This window comes from Centropristis striata, chromosome 20 (assembly GCF_030273125.1).
Source record: "Centropristis striata isolate RG_2023a ecotype Rhode Island chromosome 20, C.striata_1.0, whole genome shotgun sequence".
NCBI classification, from domain to species: Eukaryota; Metazoa; Chordata; class Actinopteri; order Perciformes; family Serranidae; genus Centropristis; species Centropristis striata.
In genome coordinates, this window is record NC_081536.1 from 21,444,029 (window position 1) to 21,465,154 (window position 21,126).

General features: G+C 38.2%; 1 protein-coding gene and 1 non-coding gene across 2 annotated transcripts in view; one reads left to right on the forward strand and one right to left on the reverse strand.

Annotated features, from left to right (window-relative positions):
* Positions 1-21,126, reverse strand: part of kcnq5a (potassium voltage-gated channel, KQT-like subfamily, member 5a) — a 113,060-nt gene that overhangs the window by 2,791 nt on the left and 89,143 nt on the right. The window contains exons 8-12 of the mRNA XM_059359503.1: positions 18,211-18,305; positions 16,529-16,555; positions 10,142-10,383; positions 8,800-8,908; positions 4,675-4,806 (exon numbers count right to left, since the gene is read on the reverse strand). Of these exons, the coding sequence (XP_059215486.1) occupies positions 4,675-4,806; positions 8,800-8,908; positions 10,142-10,383; positions 16,529-16,555; positions 18,211-18,305 (605 nt within the window). The remainder of the gene's footprint in view (positions 1-4,674; positions 4,807-8,799; positions 8,909-10,141; positions 10,384-16,528; positions 16,556-18,210; positions 18,306-21,126) is intronic.
* LOC131958815 (U2 spliceosomal RNA) lies at positions 2,348-2,534 on the forward strand. The gene has a single exon (XR_009389308.1). It is a non-coding gene; the product is annotated as a U2 spliceosomal RNA (small nuclear RNA).

A 21,126-nucleotide genomic window follows, 5' to 3' on the forward strand; every position in this document is an offset into this window, starting at 1 on the left:
GGCTAGTCTGGAGACAGGAAAAAGACTGGGTCAAATACATCTCTCTCTTTCTCTCGCTCTCACTCTTTCTCACAAGCACACACTAAAGCATGAAGCACACTTGGTAAAATTAACAAATCAAACAAAATCTGGTCCTAATTTACTGAAAATAACATTGGCATGGAGATAAACACAGAGGTTCAGAGGGGAAAAGTAGGCTGAAAATGTATTAGCAAAGGCTTTAGATGTTTGAATTTGTTAATATTTTCACCGTAAATAATTAGCAGTTTGATAATGTATGTAGTCTAAGTCCCACATTTTTATTCTCGCCATGGCAGAAAAGTTATTAAAACATAATTAAGACTGTAATTTGTCACTAATAAACACATTTCACTGATTTACTGATAAAACAATTACTGAAAAGCTGCTGTTTTTCATGTCATTTTATGTCTGGATGAAGAAAACTGTGACCAACATGATAATAGGATCAGCTCATAGATTCCCCATCAGGCCACGTTTAGCAATGCAAATCATTTAAGAGAATTATACAAATCTCGTAGCAATGCTAATGAAATACAGTAAATGTACACTGCACCCCTTATGTTGTCTGTGTGTGTCTACTGCCTTTAGAAACACTTCACACCAACACCCAGAAACAGAAAACAAACACTATGTTATTTAACAGAAGTACTATCACCTACAGCATTCAGTAACAACACACCAGACACCAGGGGCCGGTATTTCAAAAGTGATCAGATAGGATTATCCTGGTCGGATAGGATTAAATCTAGATCTGATCTGAAAACTGGGTATTTCAAACACGGATCCAGATAACCCTGATCCTGAAGATCAGGATTCCGCTCCGGTAATCCAATCCTCCCTTGAATCCAGATAAAAGGCTGGATTTGGGTATTTCAAAACTCAAGGCAGATATCTGGATCAACTTGGTACCAAAATTTCAGGATCATCCTGATCCCACCTCAGAGGTGGATTTCACTTAGATTGACAAAGTCTCAGCTCCACTTCTCCTAGATATTTTTAGTCAAGATGTTCATTTCACTTAATCAAGTGTTAGTGTTTTACTTTTAATAATTAAAGTAGCCTAATTGAAAGAAATTTAAAGCATAGTAAAATATTTGACCCCGCTTTCTGAAATTGCTGTAAATATATCATGCAGCACATTGAAGCACTTTCAAGGTATATTTTCATGCTTCTGATTATTGAAGACAAATTCTGTCAAACTTAAAAATGTACCTTTAAAATGTTTGGAAATAGCTTGAATGTGATTTTTAAAACATGCAGTAAGGTGTTTGTGTACAAACTGATTATTCTACTTCATCAAATCAGATTATATTTTGCTATAAATGACCATAATTATGTTTAGTGAGAGTCTTCTATATAAGGGAGACAAATTAGGATGAAAAATGTTTCTTATTGTGTCACTGACCAAGCTATATAGCATGAAAGTAATGCAATTACAATTTCAAGCAGTTTCAATAACTTTATTCAGAATCCAATAACATTGAATGGATCAATACAGTTAAAGTGTTTCCAAGGATTTCCATCACTCATAGAGACCCGGTTGTCCTTAATAGCTGAGAGGTCCATGGCTGAGTGACTCTGAAAGTAAGAAAGAGAAGGTGTATGAGTATATCTTTACGTACACAAAGCATGACATCATCCCCAGCATTACAGGAGCATTCTGACACTTCTAAATGACCCGTATAGTTAATACCGTGTAACGTTACGTTTCCTAAGTACTGCAGCAGTCTGCTCTGTACACATGGAGCAGATTTTTTTTTAAGTCTGCCGTGTTGCCAATAATGTAACGCTAATAAACTCTGAACAAGTTGGTGTTAGTTTAAAGAGTTAAGGTATGATGTACGTCCGATTAGTTCCTTTATAAGTTAAACCATAGACTAAAATTAATCAACAAAGCAGCTACCTCGCTAGCTACTTAACACACAAGTCAATGAAGCGGAGTTAGCTACCGTTAGCACGGTCGCGTCTCAATTAGAGATCGCTGCGGCCTGGTTTTAATTAGGTGACAATTCAAGAAGTTGGCTAGCATGATATGTTGGCTGGCGTTCGTATGGTCTTAAAACCGCTACACATTAGATGACTGTTAACTTACACTTTTGACGTGAAAGTGGTGCTCCCTGCTCCTTTCGTCAGGTAGTCCGCCATGTTTCGATCCGGCTGTGTCCCAATGTCAAGGATCCTTCCTTGGTAGGATCCTTCCTTCAGAGTCGGGTCCTCCGAAGGCAAGGCAAGAGTCCTTCCTTTGACTGGTGTAATGCACAAATGGGACAGCCTTCGGAGTGTGCAGCTGTGCGTCATTGCGTAATTGGACGTCCTGCTTAACTTCAGCGCCGCTCTCGGCCCTTTGGCTAAGATCAAGTGTAGTATCTGTTCTTATCAGTTTAATAAAAAATAAATAAATAAATTCAGCGCCGCAATTTGAAAATCAGTTCACGACATGAATGTGTCTCCGGCATAAGCACTCTGACACATATTTGTGAAAATGGAAGAAGATGCTTTAAGGTTGAATCTCCACGATTTATCAAGTAAAAACCATAAAGTGGATTAAACCTGAATATTTAACTGATCCTGGCTGAATTCGGCCGCTACTTAGTGCCATGAATGCAGCAGCGCATAATTCATCATGGAAATATGTTCTGTGATTTTTTATTTTTTATTTTACAGTACAGTACAAAAACAGTTATTTATAAATAACAATAACGGATAATGGCGGACTTTCGGTCCCTGTAAACACAATAAAGAAATGTATAACTTTCTGAATGGCACAGTTGCACATAGTACATCATCATCGGACATATAAATTAATAAACAATAACTTTAGCGACTGAGACGGCATTAATTAACTTACCCGGCAATGTATCAAGATGACGTTTATTATCTTTAAGCTTAATATTCTGGCATATGCTTATTCATATGTTTTTGCTTGACTTTGAACACACGTTTTGTAAGTTATGTGATAACATTCAGTGTAAACTGAAAATATCTACATATTTAAATGCATATTGCGCCGCCGGCGTCGCTGTTTCTACGCTCGCCATTTTTAAATCTCCCGGTAGACCGGTGTGCGCAATGCTCTATGGGTAGTCGGAGCGCACGGAGGATACACACATGCATCCTCGGAATTTGGGCAAAAGAAGGACTCTGTCCTCCGGAGCATCCTCGACATTGGGACAGTCCTTCGGCGGATGTCGATGACGTAGTGTCCTTCAAATCCAGCCGTTTGAGCATCCTTCCTTGACTTTGGGACACAGCCGGAGACACGACAAGATTTGGAAATCCAGATCCGCCCACATGGACGTCACGGTGATCCACTCTGCCAATGTTTTGAAATACTCAGATAAAGTCAGCAGGATCACCTTGATCCATGACTGAGAAAAGGAGGATTTCGTTATCCGGATTATCCTGATCCGGATTACAAATTTTGAAATACCGGCCCCAGAAGATTTACCTTTAAGTCCCAATCCACAACTCCATTATAGCGCCCCCTGCTGAAACAATACTTCCAGCTTTGCTTTTAATACATTAAGTAATTACTGAATGCCTCTTTATGTGGCTTGAAGCTGCAAAAACAAATAGGAAGTGAACTGAAACAGCTGAATTTTAAATGAATCACAATGAACAAGTGGATTGGGACTTTTACATGAGGAGAAAAAAGATGGACTGCTTCACTGGGTAGCACTGAGTCACATGTCTTGTGCCTACAGTCACCTACATTAGTTAGCTCTTAAAATGTTCCAGTTGCATGAAGTAGTCAAGGTGCCCAAATAAGGATTATCACAGTTTTCAGTGTGACATGTAAGTAAAGTACTTAGTAATAATCAAATAAAGACAGTAAAGGTGACTATCTATTGACTAAAGCTTGTTTGTTAATGCTTAACATTGAGGCCCGGACCCCCACAGTTATTTTCAGCATTTTTTTGTAGCATCTTATTTAAAACTTGAGATGTTGATTTTTTTCTTGTACAGCTTTTACTATAATCCATTTCTTGAGCTCCTTGATGACCTCTGCAGCCAGACCTGGGTCAAGCAGACGATTTCTGGTGCAACTTACAACTATATCTATATCTGTTTCAGATTCAGTAAACTAAAATGTTATGAATATAATTTCCTAGCACTCTCAAATTGGCAGTTAACCAGGACTGCATCTAAACTAAACTAAATAAAACAAAGCTTGTTTGACTATAGCCAACCTGTATGGGCTATTTATGTTTAAGGATGCACTGATTTATTTCCTGCTTGACCAAGGTGCAACATCATCACAATTTTGGTTATGTTAGTAGGGAAGCAGTTTGGCAAGGACGGGGTATGTCTAACCCCGTTGAAGACTGTTTCCTCCGGGTCTGGCTGTAATATAAATGTAGGGAGGGAGAGGAAAAGGTCTTGACGCGGCTGCTGAAAGGTCTCGGAGGGGGACCCACTACAGTGTCTAGTCTGGGGGAGAGAGGGGACACAGGTGTACATATATGTACATACACACACAGATTGAAGTTAGATCAAGGTAAAAATGGGTTGACTTAACCAACCACCTCTGCAAGTCTTGAATAAAAACTCCTAATTGAATATTTAACATGAAGATATAAGAGCAAACCCGAAGGTAGAAACGTTGTGTGTGTGTGTGTGTGTGTGTGTGAGTAGCTGTATGTGTGTCCTGACCTTGTCTGGAGGCTCTTGATGCGACAGAGCATGTCCAGATGTCCTGCAGAGTATTGCTCAATGACATCCTTCACATCGTACGGACGCAATGTCTCCTTAAACTTCTTTTTGGCCACGTGGAACTTCATGATCCTACACACAAATACAAACGAAAAGAAGCAAAAAAAGGTGAACATGGAGGAAAAGCGGAATTCTGACTCAGGACCCCTACTAACAGGGACTATGTGTTACGTAAATGCACATTACACATACATTATACACACTATTATCCCTGCACACTGCAGATTCTTTCCGCACTGTCAACTTTTGCACATCCACTGATAAATATTTTTGCACATCCTGCACAGCTTTTCCACTCCACACAAATATATTATATTGTACCTATTTGTTATTGTATTTTAGTGAGTATAGTGTTTTTTTCTATTAGAAATGTATGTCATTGACTGTTGCAATCTTTGCCTTCATTTTTGTTTCCTTTTAATATGTTTATTGTATGCACCAAACACCAAATCAAATTCCTTGTGATTATCTACTTGGTTTGAAAATAAGGGTGTAATTACAAAAACCGACCACTAGATGGTAGCAGCAACTTTGGGAAGATCCTCGTTACATATCACTTGTTGATCTTTCTTTGGAGGGTAATAATGAAAACATTATTTAAATCTCAAATATCTCAAGGACTATCTAACACAAATACAAGGTTCCCTTGTTCTCTTGTCAAATCCATAACAATCAAAATGACTGACTTTGAAACTTGAGTGTAATCCTCTACCTCTTTCTATTTGGTGAACAGAGTCGCTGCTGGGTGGATAATATTGATACAGGTAAGGAGATCTATGTACGTGGTTCATTTGGATTCCCCGGTGACTTCTGCTTTTCTCCAGTTGCCTGTTTTTCTCACTGTCTAAATGGAAACAACGGTGACAGATGACCCTCTGTAATAACAGTCCTGACAGGGGAGGGGGTGTTCAGCCCTCAACCCGACACCCTGGGAAAGCCCTGGGCTCTGGCTGCCCATGGAGGAGGCCTGCTGGGTGGGCAGGCCGGCCGCGGTTGGGTGGTAGTGCTGATCTGTGTGTATGAGAATCAGAGCTGTGGTGACAGAGGGGGCCTGATAGTCATCAATCAACCAGAACACAAAAGCAGGAGAAAATGACAGACTATCATTTAGTTGGAATCATTGCAAAAAAGTCTTGATTTGTGTCAAATGTGGAATCCAAAAAGCCGAATTTGAACAACATTGGATGCGCTACACTGTGTTTTACCCATCTGACACCCACACTGTGTACAGGCAGGGGGCAGGTGTAGTCAGAAGAATGTCCTTAAATTATAAGAAATGTAATTAAAAACATTTGATCGCAAAAAAAAATGTTGAAAGAACTAAACATAATGTATGTTTAGTTCTTTCAACATTTCTTATTGAAGATACCACTCCAGGTAATTACAGCAAATGATAATACTGAGGATAACTGGAAATATAAATACAAAAATCTATAGCTTGTATAGTAACAGATATGCAAATGTATATTGTACAGCCTATAAAGGGGAACTGACAAAGAGAAAATGGTCAAATTTAGAATTTTTAAAGTCAGGGTATGAACCTAAAACTCTTAACAATCTGCAGACAATAATAGCAACTACATCATATTTGGTGAAAGCCATTTTTCACTGCAACATGTATTTTTATTTTTGGGAAATCCTGCTTTACTTTCAAGGTGAAAATGGACATATTTTTCAATGAAAAAATATGAAGAGGCTGAGAAGAAGCAATGTAGTGAGAGAATCAGTTGGCGCCAGTTGGATAAACATTCACTCACACAGTGCCAGTGTAAGAGATCAGGCTCTGCTGAAACACACACACTAAACAGTTCACATCCCCCTCAGGCAGACCCTCAAACCCAGCAGTAGGTCATATATGTAGAGAGGGAAAGATGGAGAAAAAGCCAAGAAAAAATAGAGAAATCAGTGTATAAAAACTTGAGGGAACCAAACTTTGTGTGAACCCTGCACTCTGAATTACATGTGTAGTCGAGGGAACGAAGACAGGGGTCTGTGTTGTTGTGAAATACAATCTGTTACTGTAGCACTGTGAGGGGATAAATGATGATTATGAAAATACCACCAACTAACAGAAGAATGCATTGATATAGTGAGAGGATAATAAGCTGTATACATGTAGCTTTGTATTTTGGTTTAATACATCCTCAAAAGTTATATTTTATCACAAATGATGGCTGTTGATGAAGGTTCGAGACATGCCTGTTTGGATTTCTTTAGTAATTTAGGTTGTGCACACTGACAGCTGAATGCACAAAAGGATTCAATGGCTTTTGCAGCCACTACACCTTCAAAAAAATCAAAAAGAAACACCTGCAGGGTGCACTGTGCTATTTGCACGCATTTAAATGAGGTGATATGCATACACTAGCTGAAAATTGGCACCTTTCTATGCATATGAGACTCAATGCAAAAACAATTCACAAGGATCATAGCCAGCATTAACACATTTAAATTAATTTCCTGAAAGTTTGAGAAATGCCTCTGCACCTCGTCGGCCAATACCTGTAGCTCACTTTATGAAAAATAATTCTTAGTTTTTTTGGTACAAAGGTTACATTATACTTTGCTTTTTGTAAATTGGATCTTAAGACGTGGAAGGTAGCAGTTGTAAGTGACATGCTCTCAGCAGCCGCAGTGAATCATTCATGAACTTTTTGATCAATATAGCTACACATCATACACAGCCTATAAAGAGAGACCATGGCCATTAAAATCAATACGAAGCGTGACCTGACTTTAACGATAGCTCACTGTGTGTACCGTCAACAACTCAATCAGCCAATCAGCAGGAGGCAGTTCAGTGACATCATCAATTGACTGGGAACAGTTCAGTTCAATGAGCAGTTACTGTGGTTTAAAAATCAATGGACACTGAGTTTAAATGATGTGACCAATCAGTGAGGTGCCCTTTAACAGTTCCAATAAGCTACAAAATACATAAAAACTACATATTATGGCATAATAGGGCTTCAATGACTTTACTACAAACAACAGGTTAACCCTTTGCAGATCCCAGCAAACAATTTCCAGCATGGTTTCAGAATCATCAACACATAGCTATAGTTGATCAGAAGCCACCGATCCGGAGAAGAGAAAAGGACTTTAAACTACCAGGCTGGCTCAAGTTATCATATTACAACTTGTTTGTTTAATCCGTTTAAATTGGAGTATAAAACCACAGTTCATGGTCTTAATAGTTAGAGTAAAGTTGACTTCTTCTTATCCAGGCACATAAACTTCCTGAAACCTTATCAACCTTAGAATAATAAGGTAACAAATTGAATCAGTAGCTGCAAAAACTCAGTTCTGCCTGGGTTTCCTCTCAGGGCAGTTTTTTCCATCATCTTTAGGACTTAAGTTCTTTCACTTTCTCACTTGTTATTAGTATTTGAATGCAAGTTTGTGGTTGTTTGTACCTTTTGCATCCTTGCACCATTGCCTCACAGCAACAGGGCCTTTTCTGCACTACCCATCTGTATTGTCTTGCAAAATGTATGGAATTTTACAATGCACATCATTCAAGGTTTTTTCCCCCCAAATTGCTTTTTTTCTTATTCTCTGAGGCAGAAATATTCACTTAAGTAGCTCTTACATACACCAAACTTTCCATCTACGTATATTCTCAAGGTTTTTACAGAAGAATTTGTTCATATGGAATTCATTTATAGAGCATTTTATTCCTAAAAAGAAGGCACAAATAGACTGTTGACAGTATTTTCTGATTCATTAAGTGAAAGAGAAATCCAAACTGAAAAAATAACTTGAATTGTAACCTGGCTTTATCCAATGCTAAGATTTTAGTTGTGGAAATGTATGCACATTAGGATACACTTCATAAGATAATGCATCATTTGCATAGTTAAAGATAACATTTCAGAAAATGTGCAACACAACAAAAACATTGTCTTAATATATGTCATCAACTAGGGAAGTATCATGGCCATGTCTATTTTTTTAATCATTTTTACCCTCTTTGCCTGTGGTGTCCCCCTTTAAAGATGCTTTGGATAAGAGCATCAGCTAAAATGCCTGTAAATGCAGAGTGTGTCAGTAGCAGGATCTCACCTGACCGCTCTGATGACAGCCTTGAGGGGAGCTGATAGATCCTCCACAGTAACATCACAATGGCAGCCTCTCTCATCAAAAGAATCCTCTGTGGTCATGCCTGTGTCAACTGAGAGAGACAGACCACCGTTTCATCAATAAATGTAGCCCCATGCAAAATCGTTTCCAGTACTTAAACTCATGAAAGAACTTCTATGTAGTGGGTATAGACAGGAGTTTCCAAGAATGTTTCAAAATGATACTATTTTGGCTTTTAGGGGGTGAAAATTTATGCCCTGCTTGGATGGGATCTTTGGGAATGGGCAGCGTTTTGCCAGCTCAGCTATGTAAGGCGAGAGGAGAGAGTATATATATATCCTTGATACTGCCAATAATTAGGAGAATGGAAGACACAGACAGAGAAAAAAGAGAAAGCAAGCATCGGGAAGAGGATTGAAAGAGAGTGCATATAGCAAATAATGATGAAGTGCATATAAGAGGTTATAAAATCAGTTCAAATAAATGATACGGGGGAATAAGAGGAGACACAGAGGTGCTATTTAAACTGTCAGCAATTTCATATTACTGGGGGGAGAAGGCTTCTGAGAAATGTGAGGAAAACCTTAGTGCATAGAATATTGTATACATACTATATACACTTATTAACGTCATACCAAAGCCTTAATAATTGTAAATTACGTGTAAAAGTGTATTTTTCAAGTGTATATGTAATTCATCCACCTGGACAAAAATAAAAATGCATGACATTCATCAACATATATGGGAATAGACAATATATAGAGAGAGTTCAGAGAATAGTTGACCAAAGTCACAATAATACAAACAAAATAAAAGGTCGAGGCAGTAGACCAGCATCTGCATGTTCTGCGAGGTAAAATTACAGTTTTTGTCAATGGAGTCTGGTGGCTTTGAAGAGAGGAATATAACGGTTTCAGTCCCCTGTGACTACTGTCAGACATACTGACTATGGAGAAGTACCTTATACAATCCCACTTCAAAAAATCCAAACTATCCATTTAATGTTGTTATCTCACACTACTAACAGTATCTCATACATATTCTGTATCAGCTTGTTCTGGCTCTACACTGAATGTATGTTCTTTTTCATTTGAAATTCTAGCTCATCTTAAAAACATTCTTCCAAAATGCAGCCTGACATATCAACATTTGTCTGGAACCTTTGAGGTCTCTACTTGAAATTAAATACAATTTCTATCAATGCACAGCTTGTGTTTGTAGTTGACTGGTATACTGTTCTAAAAACGATCATTTGTTAGATGTTGTGTTCTCGTTTGGTTGCCTTTACAGTTAGATAGACACACCCACACATCGTCCCACTTACCATCTGGGACAGCAGTACGAGTCTGGCTCTTCAGCCTGAGAGACGGCCTAAATCGGGTCCGATCGTTGAAGCTCCAGCTCTTCTGCACTTTGGCAGGGCTCCCTCCCATCAGCTCGGCCCCGCCCACCACCTCGCTGCTGGGGGAAGAGCGTTGGCGGTCGTTGATAGACGTCTGCCTGCTCTTCATGCTCTGACCACGGGGGCTCGCCATCCGGACCCGCTCTTTGAAACTCAACTTCTGACTGCAGGGAGGGAAAGAACGAGAGACGGGGAGGATAGAAGGACGTGGAAGGAGAGAGAGAAGGACAGGGGGAGCAGGAGTGATGTTACAGAGATAGATGGATGGGGAGACAGAGGGGAAAAGGTGAGAAAATTGGGGAAGTTTAGGAAGGAGTTGATAGAGACAGAGAGTGTGTGGCAGAGGTCAGGGGTTGATAGAGAGACACAAGAAGAGAGAGAAAAAAGGGATGCTGTCAACACCTATTTCCCCTCAGAGAGCGAGAAGAGTTCAGAGCGCAGACACAGGGCAACATTCTGTCTTTTCCTTCAGCCCAAACATCATCCATCCAGCTGACATGCCCAAAACACCAGAGCACAGCCAGACTGCCCGCCAAGCCACCAAAACAAACCCCTCACAGCTGGCTCATGAAGTGCTGCAATCCTCAGCCGATCGACTCATAATATATGCATGTATTCCTTTTTCAAAACAGAGTTAATGAGATTTTTAAAGGTGATAAATGAAGCATGGTAAAATTAATACATCATCACCATATTAATTTTGAGACTGCCTTAAACAAATGGGACCATTATTAAGAGAAGCCTCTAACAGCCTCAACACTATGTTCTCCATCCTATTATTAACTTTCTTACTTAGTCTCACAAAATCGTTAATTTTGCCCATCTCTGAGCTTATTGTTCTGCAACAATTTGTCGTCAAAAATGTCATGAAAATGTCACTTTTTGTCTAGGAATATTTTAGATTGTAATGTTTCTAATTTCATTACCATCTCTTGCTCTTTTTTGTCTTTTTTAACCATTAAGCAACTGCTAGCATTGGTTAAGAGCTAAATCTTTCAGAGACTGTGAAAGCAAATTACTTTTATGTTAATCAATAATTATTGATGAATCCAGAGAGAAGAAATGTAGTAAAATCTGCTCTGTCCTGTAACAGTAATAAAAAATATTCAAATTATGTTTTATAATTATTAAAAACACACTATGGATCTTATTGTCACCAATCTTTATGTTCCTCAGTCTTGTTGAATAAATAATAACACATGCATTTATCCACATGGAGTTCAGATCTGTGGGAACTTTACAGAGTAGGAGGGGATGCACAACCTTTTAAATCAATGAAACTCTGCAGTAAACTTTATTGTTGCTAAGGCAAATAGATGAGCATGCAATGCAGCAGAACAATGAAAGAGACAGATGCAGGGCTCCAACACATTATCCATGCCATATTTTCTCCATATCTCAATGTCTCACCTGAATTTGGGTGTTTTAATCAGTTTTGAATCACTTTAACAGAAGTTGCTTTTGCTTGCACATTCTTTGCACAAAACTTTTAAAGACTTTGGGTTTGTTATATTTTGTTTTTGTTCATTTGCCATGTTTCCCGTATCTAACACTTCACAGCACATGAAAATACATATTACCAATGTTCAAGGCAGAACTAAATATTATTTTCCAAGCCATATAACGGAAGCAGTCTTCTGTTCTACATTTTCTGTATCCTATACACAAATACTGGAACAACCACAAATGATTTCCAAAATACTGTGGATAGAGAGAAATAATATATTCATTGATTACAATTCTTTCCATTACTGATGCCTAAAAATAACTGAAAGGAGAAGTGCAGCAGTTATGCAGGGAGCATGCAGAAAAATGAGGAAAAGCTACAATACCCACATCCATAAACTGAAATGGGCATAACTATCGCATTAGTTGTTGGGGAATAATTTAAAGTCCGTAAAGTGTAAGATTTAAGGCTATCTAATGGCAGAAATGGAATAAATTATTCTTAATTAGCCTATGTTTTCATCGGTATATAACCACCTGAAACTAAGAATAATTGTGCTTTGTTTGCCCTTCAATCCTTCATACAGAGTGGGTTATATCTAAGGAGGGCCTTTCACATTTTTACCTTACCTGAAGGCCACCATATTTCTCTAACTTGTAAAGGTTTGGGTGATTAGAGGGATGTTCGGTTGGCTGCAATCTGCAACTTCACCGCTAGATGCCACCAAATCCTACACATTTCTCCTTTGAGGTCCAAGTGAAATCACCTTTAGTCATCCTTTTTTGTTGTTGAAAATGATATTAATGAATCTTTTAAATGTATTGTTAATATTTTGTTATTACAAGTAAGAAAAAAGGTATTTAGAAAAATATAAGAACTGCTCGTCTACTTCTAAGGTGCATGTTAGTGTCAGTGTTTGATTAACAGAATCTGACAGGCTGAGCACTGGCAGGGAACTAAAGAAAAACTGGGTAATGCAACGTGTTGTTGACCACACCAACATCTAACGAGACCTTACTGAACAGCTAATTCGCTATTTGGCCTGAAAACTGACATCAGAAGTGCACTTTTCACTGGTGAATGTTGGGACGCTCCAGCTAAGGTGCAGGACTGACTTGTGTTTGTTAGTTATATAAGAAGGATACTTTAGCAGGAAAGCTAATGTAAGTTATTGTTCTTGTGTTGTGTAGCAGACAGCTCTCTGGATCAGTCTGACCGTCTGCTGTACCTGTGATAGAACAACTTATTTATGCAACTTGTTTGGGTTTTTCAAAATAAAGTCTGACGGACAGCGGAGTGGTATTCCGTCAAATGCAAACCTAGGCAGCAATTGTTTCAGATTTTTCCTCAAAAGAAGAAAAGTGATTTAGAGAGCAGATAGGTATGCTTTCAGTTGGACATTAAGATAAACTGGGCCCAGCCCCATGAATTGTTAATTTTTTCCCCATTTTATTTCCACTTTAACCTAAAATTGGGAATACAGAAAGTCCTCAAAAGTCTAAAATCGATGGTTGTTCACAAGGACTATGACTGAAACAAAAGATATTCATGTGGCTGGATTTGGAACAGTTTCTCGAAAATATAAAATAAAGGGGAATTTAGACCTTGTATCTATATTTAATAGTCAGAGTTTTGATTTATTGAACCGTCTTAGCAAGAAAGGAGAACATTTCCCCAAACTGACTCACATTTTCTTTTTTCCTGTGGATTTGAAATAAGAGATCTTGAAAGAATCAGGGCAAGTAACATCCCATGATGCCCATTAGCTTAATGGTTTAAAAAAATAGAGGCTCAACATGTGATTTTTCTGAAGCTCAATTACATAAGGCTGTAAAACCATTTTTTTCATTCATATTAAAATCCTACTTTTTTATTGTCATTTTATATAAAAATGTCTAATTTACAGTGTTTTTTGGTGGAATTCCCCTTTAATTTGTAACAGGGTAACAAAGTATAGGTTGCATTCGACAGGCAGCAGGCAGCAACAGTCGTCTCAGACAAAGGCCTAAAAAAGGGATTGAGGTAAAAAGGAAGTTTAGTTTATGTCTTTGTTCTCCTCCATGCTATTAGTCAGTCATTCCCACAGGTTAATGGGCTAAGGCCAGGGCAGAGAGGATGCTGGGTAGTACCGTAGGTACCTCCTATACTTCCGAGTGTACTTTCGGAAGAGCCTCCCATTACTTAGACCCTTACTAGAGCAAAGGAGGGAGAGACGGAGGAGGAGAGAATGAAAAGGAAGGAGATTAAAAGTTCAGCAGAGGAAATAGAAGAGAAATTCTCTGCTGGCAATATTAATGCAAAGTGAATACATAGAAAAAAGGGCAGGAAACATATTCCAGAGAAGGATGGGAGAAGGTAAACAGGGTTGTAGTGGAGGGGACAAGTGCTTTCAAACTAAAGCTTTAGCCAGATATAGAGTATTACTCTGCACATACACAACCTGGACACAATTTTGCATTTGAATCACTTGAACTGCAGCAGAAGCTCCAAGCACACACCCGCCTAGGCACACCTGCCTACACACATAAACTCCAGATTAAACCCACATTATGCTTTATTTCATGTTGCCTCTCACTGCCAATATCCAACACTCGTAGGCTCAGCATGGTGTCCGTTGCAGCACTTTGTGGTGCGGCTTATGTTTACTACTGCTGGTGTTTACAAGTCTGCTTAAACGAAAACCACCAGCCGTTTACCACGGCACCTACCGCCGCCGAGCAGCCGACAGTCTGTAAAACCACTAATAACACACAGTGTTACGTGTTCTCTCTGCGGAGCAGGAAAATACACAAAAGGAACAGTGTCATTAAAGTGTGCATAATTATGATTTCACGAGTGTAAATTGGACTTGCTATAACAAAAGTTTCTAAGAAAGGAAAACGTAATTTAACACAGGCCTTTACAGAGGGATTTCTGAGGATGACTGTTGCTGTGGATGCAACAAAGCCTAATTAAATGTTGTTGTGTTTAAGGATGAGAAGCACATTTGTTTGTGTTTGACTCAGAGTACAAACTTATTTTTTTATATGTGTGTGTGCGTGTGTGTGTGTGTGTGGCTGTCTTAAGTTTAAATGCCTAAGAAGCTGCTGGCTCAATATAAGGCTCCCAAATGTTGCCAAAGAAGTGCTGCACTGTAAAAACTATACTAGCATAATTAAACTCACAAATCTCTCTCTGTCTTCTTCCCCTCTCTGAAATCCCCTATCTCCCCTCTCCTCCCCCCTTTTTTCAACTTCGCTCTGTCTCTCCTAGACTTGTGTTTGATGAGTTATATAAATACCATCCCAATGGAAAAAGTGCGTCATGGTACAGACATGGTACAGACTCCTGTCTTTGAAGGCGTGTGTGCATGCATACACACACACACACACACACACACACACTCACACATTCACACACAACACACACACACACACACACACACACACACCAAAGCCAGAGGAGCCCATCACCCTTCAAGAGAGTCAAGTGCAGAGAGGGAAACAGTAGTGAAAGGAGGAGGAGAGACAAAAAGAGAGATGGAGACGCGAAGAAAAAGTTGGAAAAGTGAAGTAAGATAGTGAAGTAGCTCTTGGGGAACTTTATTTGTTGTGTAGCTTCCGTCTACTTGTGTATGAGGTAACCGTGTCTATCACTGCATCTCTTCCTGCCTCCCTTTCTCACGTCAACACAAATCAATAACTGTGCTTCCGAAGAGCACTTTAGATAATGTGTAATTGAAATTGTGAATAAATGTTGATCTGATATTTTCAGAACACATCAACTTTGTTACTGCTCAACCGTCCACTATAATATTGACTTTGTTTATGTACACACTGATATTCCGCTGTTATTCTAAATATGACAATATTCCAAATTTGATGTAGAAACAGCCTATTCTGTTTGGGTATTTCAGATTAGGCATTTTCCTATTAAGGTATGGGAAATTCAGATAATATTCAGGTATTTGAAGCATTCTTTTGACATATATACAGTCATCAGAATATGTGTCTCAATCAGGGTTTTTTACCCAGTCTGTAACACATAGCCTCTTGCTATCTGTGGGGAAAGATGCATGCCCAAAAGAAAAGTAAATTTTTGGTCAAACATTATGAAAGACTTGGAAAAAAGTTCTTCCAAAAAAGTATTTGTTGAAAGAATTAAAAAGAGGCTGTGTCCAGTGGGTAAAAATTGAAAAGAAAATCCTGTTTTAATGGAGTATATGCAGCTGCATGTAAACAGGACTATTATTGGTAAATACATTTAAATTAGCCATGCAAATGTGTTTAGTAGGACATTTGTCTTATTTCTGGAATAAGGGCAAAAAACAGAATATTTTGTGCATGTAAACAGTCAGTAATGTCCATGGTAATGATCCCTTTATTCTCTATGTCATGGAAACGCAGTGCATCTTCTCACAGTTTAAATGCTTTAAACTTTTTCTCTTTTGCCCCCATTCTAGGTAATAAGAGTTTAACATTGATAATAGTGAAAATAATGGCACATTTTAGGATTAAAAAATAAAAAGGGGTTCAAGAATTTTCGAAATCAATCAAACGATGAACCAAAAGACTGAGAAAATCAATGTCACAACTCTTAAATGTCAACCACAATTGTCAGTTGGCTTACTAACCATTCACTATTACCTGGTAAATGTCAAACTGATAAATAAATCCATCAGTTATTGATTAAGAGACATCTGAGTGACCCAGTCTGTAATCAAACAATTAATTAACTAATAAATAAACCAAACAACCCTGCAAACCAGACAACAGCAGACAGCACAGTTTGTGACAAAACATCAGGCACATAATTGAATATATAATTGCATCGTATGTTGAGTGTACGTGTTTGTGTCTTTGGAGGAATAAGCTCATACAAACCTGTAAGTAGTCTCGCCCTGCTCTTTTCTTCAAGGGTTAGTGGGATAAAGAGGAGGAGACAAAGGGAGAGAAATCAGTATTCCAGCAGATTTAAAAATAGAATTATACAGAAGTTTGCACGAATGGATATGTGACGCATCAAGCCAAAAGGAAGGAAAAACAAAGACACTTTAATTCAATGGGGTTAATTGTTTACAAGCACATGCAAGCTACAGCCATGCACAGTAAGGCTAAACAGCAGCTGAAAGACAGGAATGGAAATCAAGAGGAAAATATCTACGTCTGATGTGTTTCTATGATACGAGAATTGTAATCTGCTTTATTGTTCTCCCTCCAAAATGGAGGACAACACAAATGTTAGTGAGCCACTGGACTCATATAACAGGTTATAATAATGAATTGTTCATATGATAACCTACGAAAAGGAATGCACTGAAATTTTGAAGCTAGTAGAAACTACGTAGGGAGGGCAGGAGGGGTGGTGGATGGATCAAACAAACCCCAACTTTCCACCAGTTTATGGTGGAAAGTTTTGTACAGAAGTTGTTGTTGTTTTTTTATCGCCTTAACCCTGTTAGAGTAACCATAACTTTAAACAAGTAGTTTTGAGGCCTACACTAAACAAAATAGTTTTGTTTCACAACATTAGCAATGTTAAATCAGCGATTGTTACATGTTTAAAACAGTAACTGGTCATATTTTGGAGGATACAAATTCCAATGCATCACTTTTAGTAGGAACTCATTCGGTACAAACCTATTCATGACAATATGTTACATATACAGTGCTTAATAAATTTATTAGACCACCTGTCATAAAAATGAGAAAACATAAATACTTTTGAAATCATTGAAAAGCTTCTTTAAAACTAAAATGTTATTGTTATTTATTTGCAAATAACAAACTGAATTCACCTTTTTATACCAAAATCTGAGCCGGCTCACTGGGCTTTATCAAGCAGAACAATCAACCACTAAAACTCATTTTTCTTTAAAGCAAATAATTGTAATTTGACATCTAAACAAATAATAATGTGCTTTACTATTATATCAGTTATTTTGTAAAACAGTAAATCTGAAAACTCATGGATAACAATAATAATAATAATAATAATAATAATATTTTAGCATTAAAAATATAATTTTGGTTGAGCTTCTACATACTTGTGTATTAACCATTACATACACATAAAAAAATATTATGGTAATTACTAATGCTGTTAATTTAGGATAGCTGTGGCATAAACCGGTGGTCTAAGGCATTATTTAAGCACTGTAAATGCACAAACTTTACTATGACAAAGGCTCAAAATATTTAAAAAATTTTTGTTTTTTTGTTTTATTTTGAATTAACCTCTGTCTGTTCATCTCTGTTTGTAAGAACCTTAATGGTATATAAGCATTTTCAAGAATAAAAATGTATAAAACTTCCAATGTGTGATTCAGACAGTTAAATGCCTTTGACAGTCTGTATGTGGAAAGGCTGTTCAAGCTCATGCGCGCTAAGCAAACCATCCTTGGTTGGGGGAAAAAGGCGACAATAGGGTTATAGTGCTGCATTAGAGTAGAAAAAGAGATGACGCTACACCGATGGAGAGGAGCAGATGGAGATGATGGAGAAGAGATGAGGAGAAGGGCTGAGCAGCAGCGGCCATGTTTGTAAGTCTGTAAGTTGTTACCTACTTGGCGGGGCTGCAGGTATGCAACGCCTTCAAATGAGGCTTCCAGGTAGCAATGGAAACCGAGTTCTCATCAGCAGCATAACTACGCCAGACACACTACGTGCAGAGTCGACAGGATAAATAAAATAATGATAAATGAAACAATTAAGAGTGGGAGGTAAAAAAGGGGTGAGGGAGGGAACGTATAAGTTGGGTAGGAAGTGAGAAAAAAGGAAGGTAAGGAGGGGGGAAAAGAAAAAGCTGATTAGTTTTTTGGGTAGTGTTGATGCATTGTGGTTGGGGGTTGTTGGAGGGAGGTGGGGGCGGTGAAGGTGGTGCTGGTGGAGGTGGAGGTGGAGGTGGTGGTGGTGGGGATACATGCCTGAGGGGGGAGAGGGCGCTTTGGTAGTGGTGCCAGGTGGCTCTGAGGTAGGGACGAGCACCGTCGGTGGAGTACAGACGCCAAGCCGCCTGGGTGGGGGGAGGGAGCAGAGATGGACAGGGCACACGAACATCAGGATGTACACACAAACACAAACGCACAAACATGACACAGAAGGGCAATGGCACAAACAAAGTGAGGAAAAAGCAACTGATATATGTGAACATGTAACATACACAGGATGTTTTAGGGGATGTAACCAGCTGGCAGCCATGTAGGAGATCTTCAGAATGGCCATAATGAGTGAAAACAACTTTATTTTCTGCAAGTTTGTTTATATGTTTGTCTGTATGTCATCAAGAGAAACTGTCAGCGGAAAAACTACTGGCTTAGACTTGATCTACTTCGTAGATGCAATCTAGCACATAGACTACATAAATAGCATGCCATGTCTAGCATTGGCCAAGAACCCATTCAATTTTAGATAAGATCTGAATAACAGGGTGGATGTACAAATTATTTTCCACTTTCGCTAACACTGTAGGATAGGGCATTGAGGGCTGCCTATTATATAACTTTATATAATTTTGGGCTGCCTTAGTATATGTCTGTGCTCTCCGAAAGCCCTTCTAGTTTTGACTTTAAGTGTGAAGGCCTTCTTGCTATTTTGACTACATTAAAATGCACAACCATCTTACAGTAGGCAACATTTGAAAACAAGCCAAAACCAGTCAAATGTGCAATGACTAGACGAGTGTGTCTGTTCTTCTCAATGGACTTATTGATTGGACTGATTAAGTTATATCTAGATATATTTAAAGTGCAACTGGATGAAATATGCAATATCAGTGTTTTGGGGTGTTAATTCTGGCCAAAGATTAGTAAATAGCCGGATATAGTCAAAAAAAGGACACTTTTGGGCATATAAATGGAAGTGTTTGCATGATTTTCAGTGAGTACAATCCATATTTATAGTCTGCATGGTCATAAATGATCGTCTGCATTTCATATGGACCTTCACTGTCACAAGGATTCAGAACTTGTAATTTAGGCTCATCAGCAGCAATCATTTGGCAACAAATACACCTGATTAGGATATTCTGCAGAAATACACCCACCACAATTATCTTAACAGATTGTTTCCTTTTCTTATATGATTATTTACTTGAAGCCAACTGAACCTCATCAGTGGAGCCAGGTGTGGTTACAAGATTTGCGACATGACTGGAAAACCTTTATATAAACACTTTACACAGACAGGGTGGGAAATTAACACCGGCCTCTTGCCAAAAGCTGGTCCATTTTGGCTGTTATGCTACTCTAGAGACAACTTTAAAGTCATTTGGAGATTAAATATTGTTTTTAACTACAGTTGGTAGACAAAATAATTATTGCAGCAGGTGAAATTTTGCATCGGCCAGCTGCTGAGGCTTGAAGATTGTGGTAATATCCTGCCCAGCACACAAAACAGGGACACACAAAAACACACAGACACAACACACAGTGGTTTAAAGCAGGGAGGGCTGTGTGAGATGGGGGAATGAAGTGACGGACAGGACGTCATCAACATATTTAACACATCAAAGCTGCGTCCAAGTTTCCTTTTACCTGTTGAGGAAAATGTTATGAGTTTGGCAGACAACAGACAGTGACCAGGTGCTTGATACAAAGCCAATAAGACAGAAACAAGGCAGCACACGTAGGATTAATTGTTCCTTTAGTGGGTTATTTAGGATCAATTGGCCTCCAACTGGTCTTTGTCAAGAATAGCAACTGATATGTATTTCTAACGGGGAAGAAAGACAAAATCTGTATGAAAATATCTCTATATGTCTTTCATACTGAAATTTTAGGGGAAAAAAACACATGGTGAGGAAACCAGAGGGGTTCTAACAAATCCTAGTTTTATCTAAACCACTTATTTGGAAGTGAATGTACTCTGTCCACACTGTCCTGTTAAACAAACTGCTGTATTATAATGCATATATGTCCATCACTGAGGTAAGTATAGTAGGTCAAAGGCAAGCCAGGAAGAAGCAGCTGTAACATGTACAGATTTTTAAGTTGATCACCAGGAAATTGACGTCAAACAGATGACAAAGTATCTCAGGAATTGCAACAAGATTTATGATGCCACAAGTTGCGATGCTTCACATAAATACATGATGAACAACATGCAAATGATGGTAAAACTGTACATATTTCCTTATAGTTTCCTTTGACTGTAACTTTATGTGATTAGCAACATACATATGATTTTCATTTTCCATTGTTGCAGTTCAAGTGATTTATTATTATCATTATTATTATTATTGTAATAATAATAATAATATTAATAACAAGTTGAATGCAAAATTAATTTTCCATTGGTGCAGTTCAAGTGATATATTTACATAATAATGCATAGTTATTTGCTCAACAAGTTGAATGCAAAATTCAACAATAGACACAATGGATAATTATTATTATTATTATTATTGTAATAATAATAATAATAACAAGTTGAATGCAAAATTCAACAATAGACACAATGGATTATGGGATATGAAGGCTTGA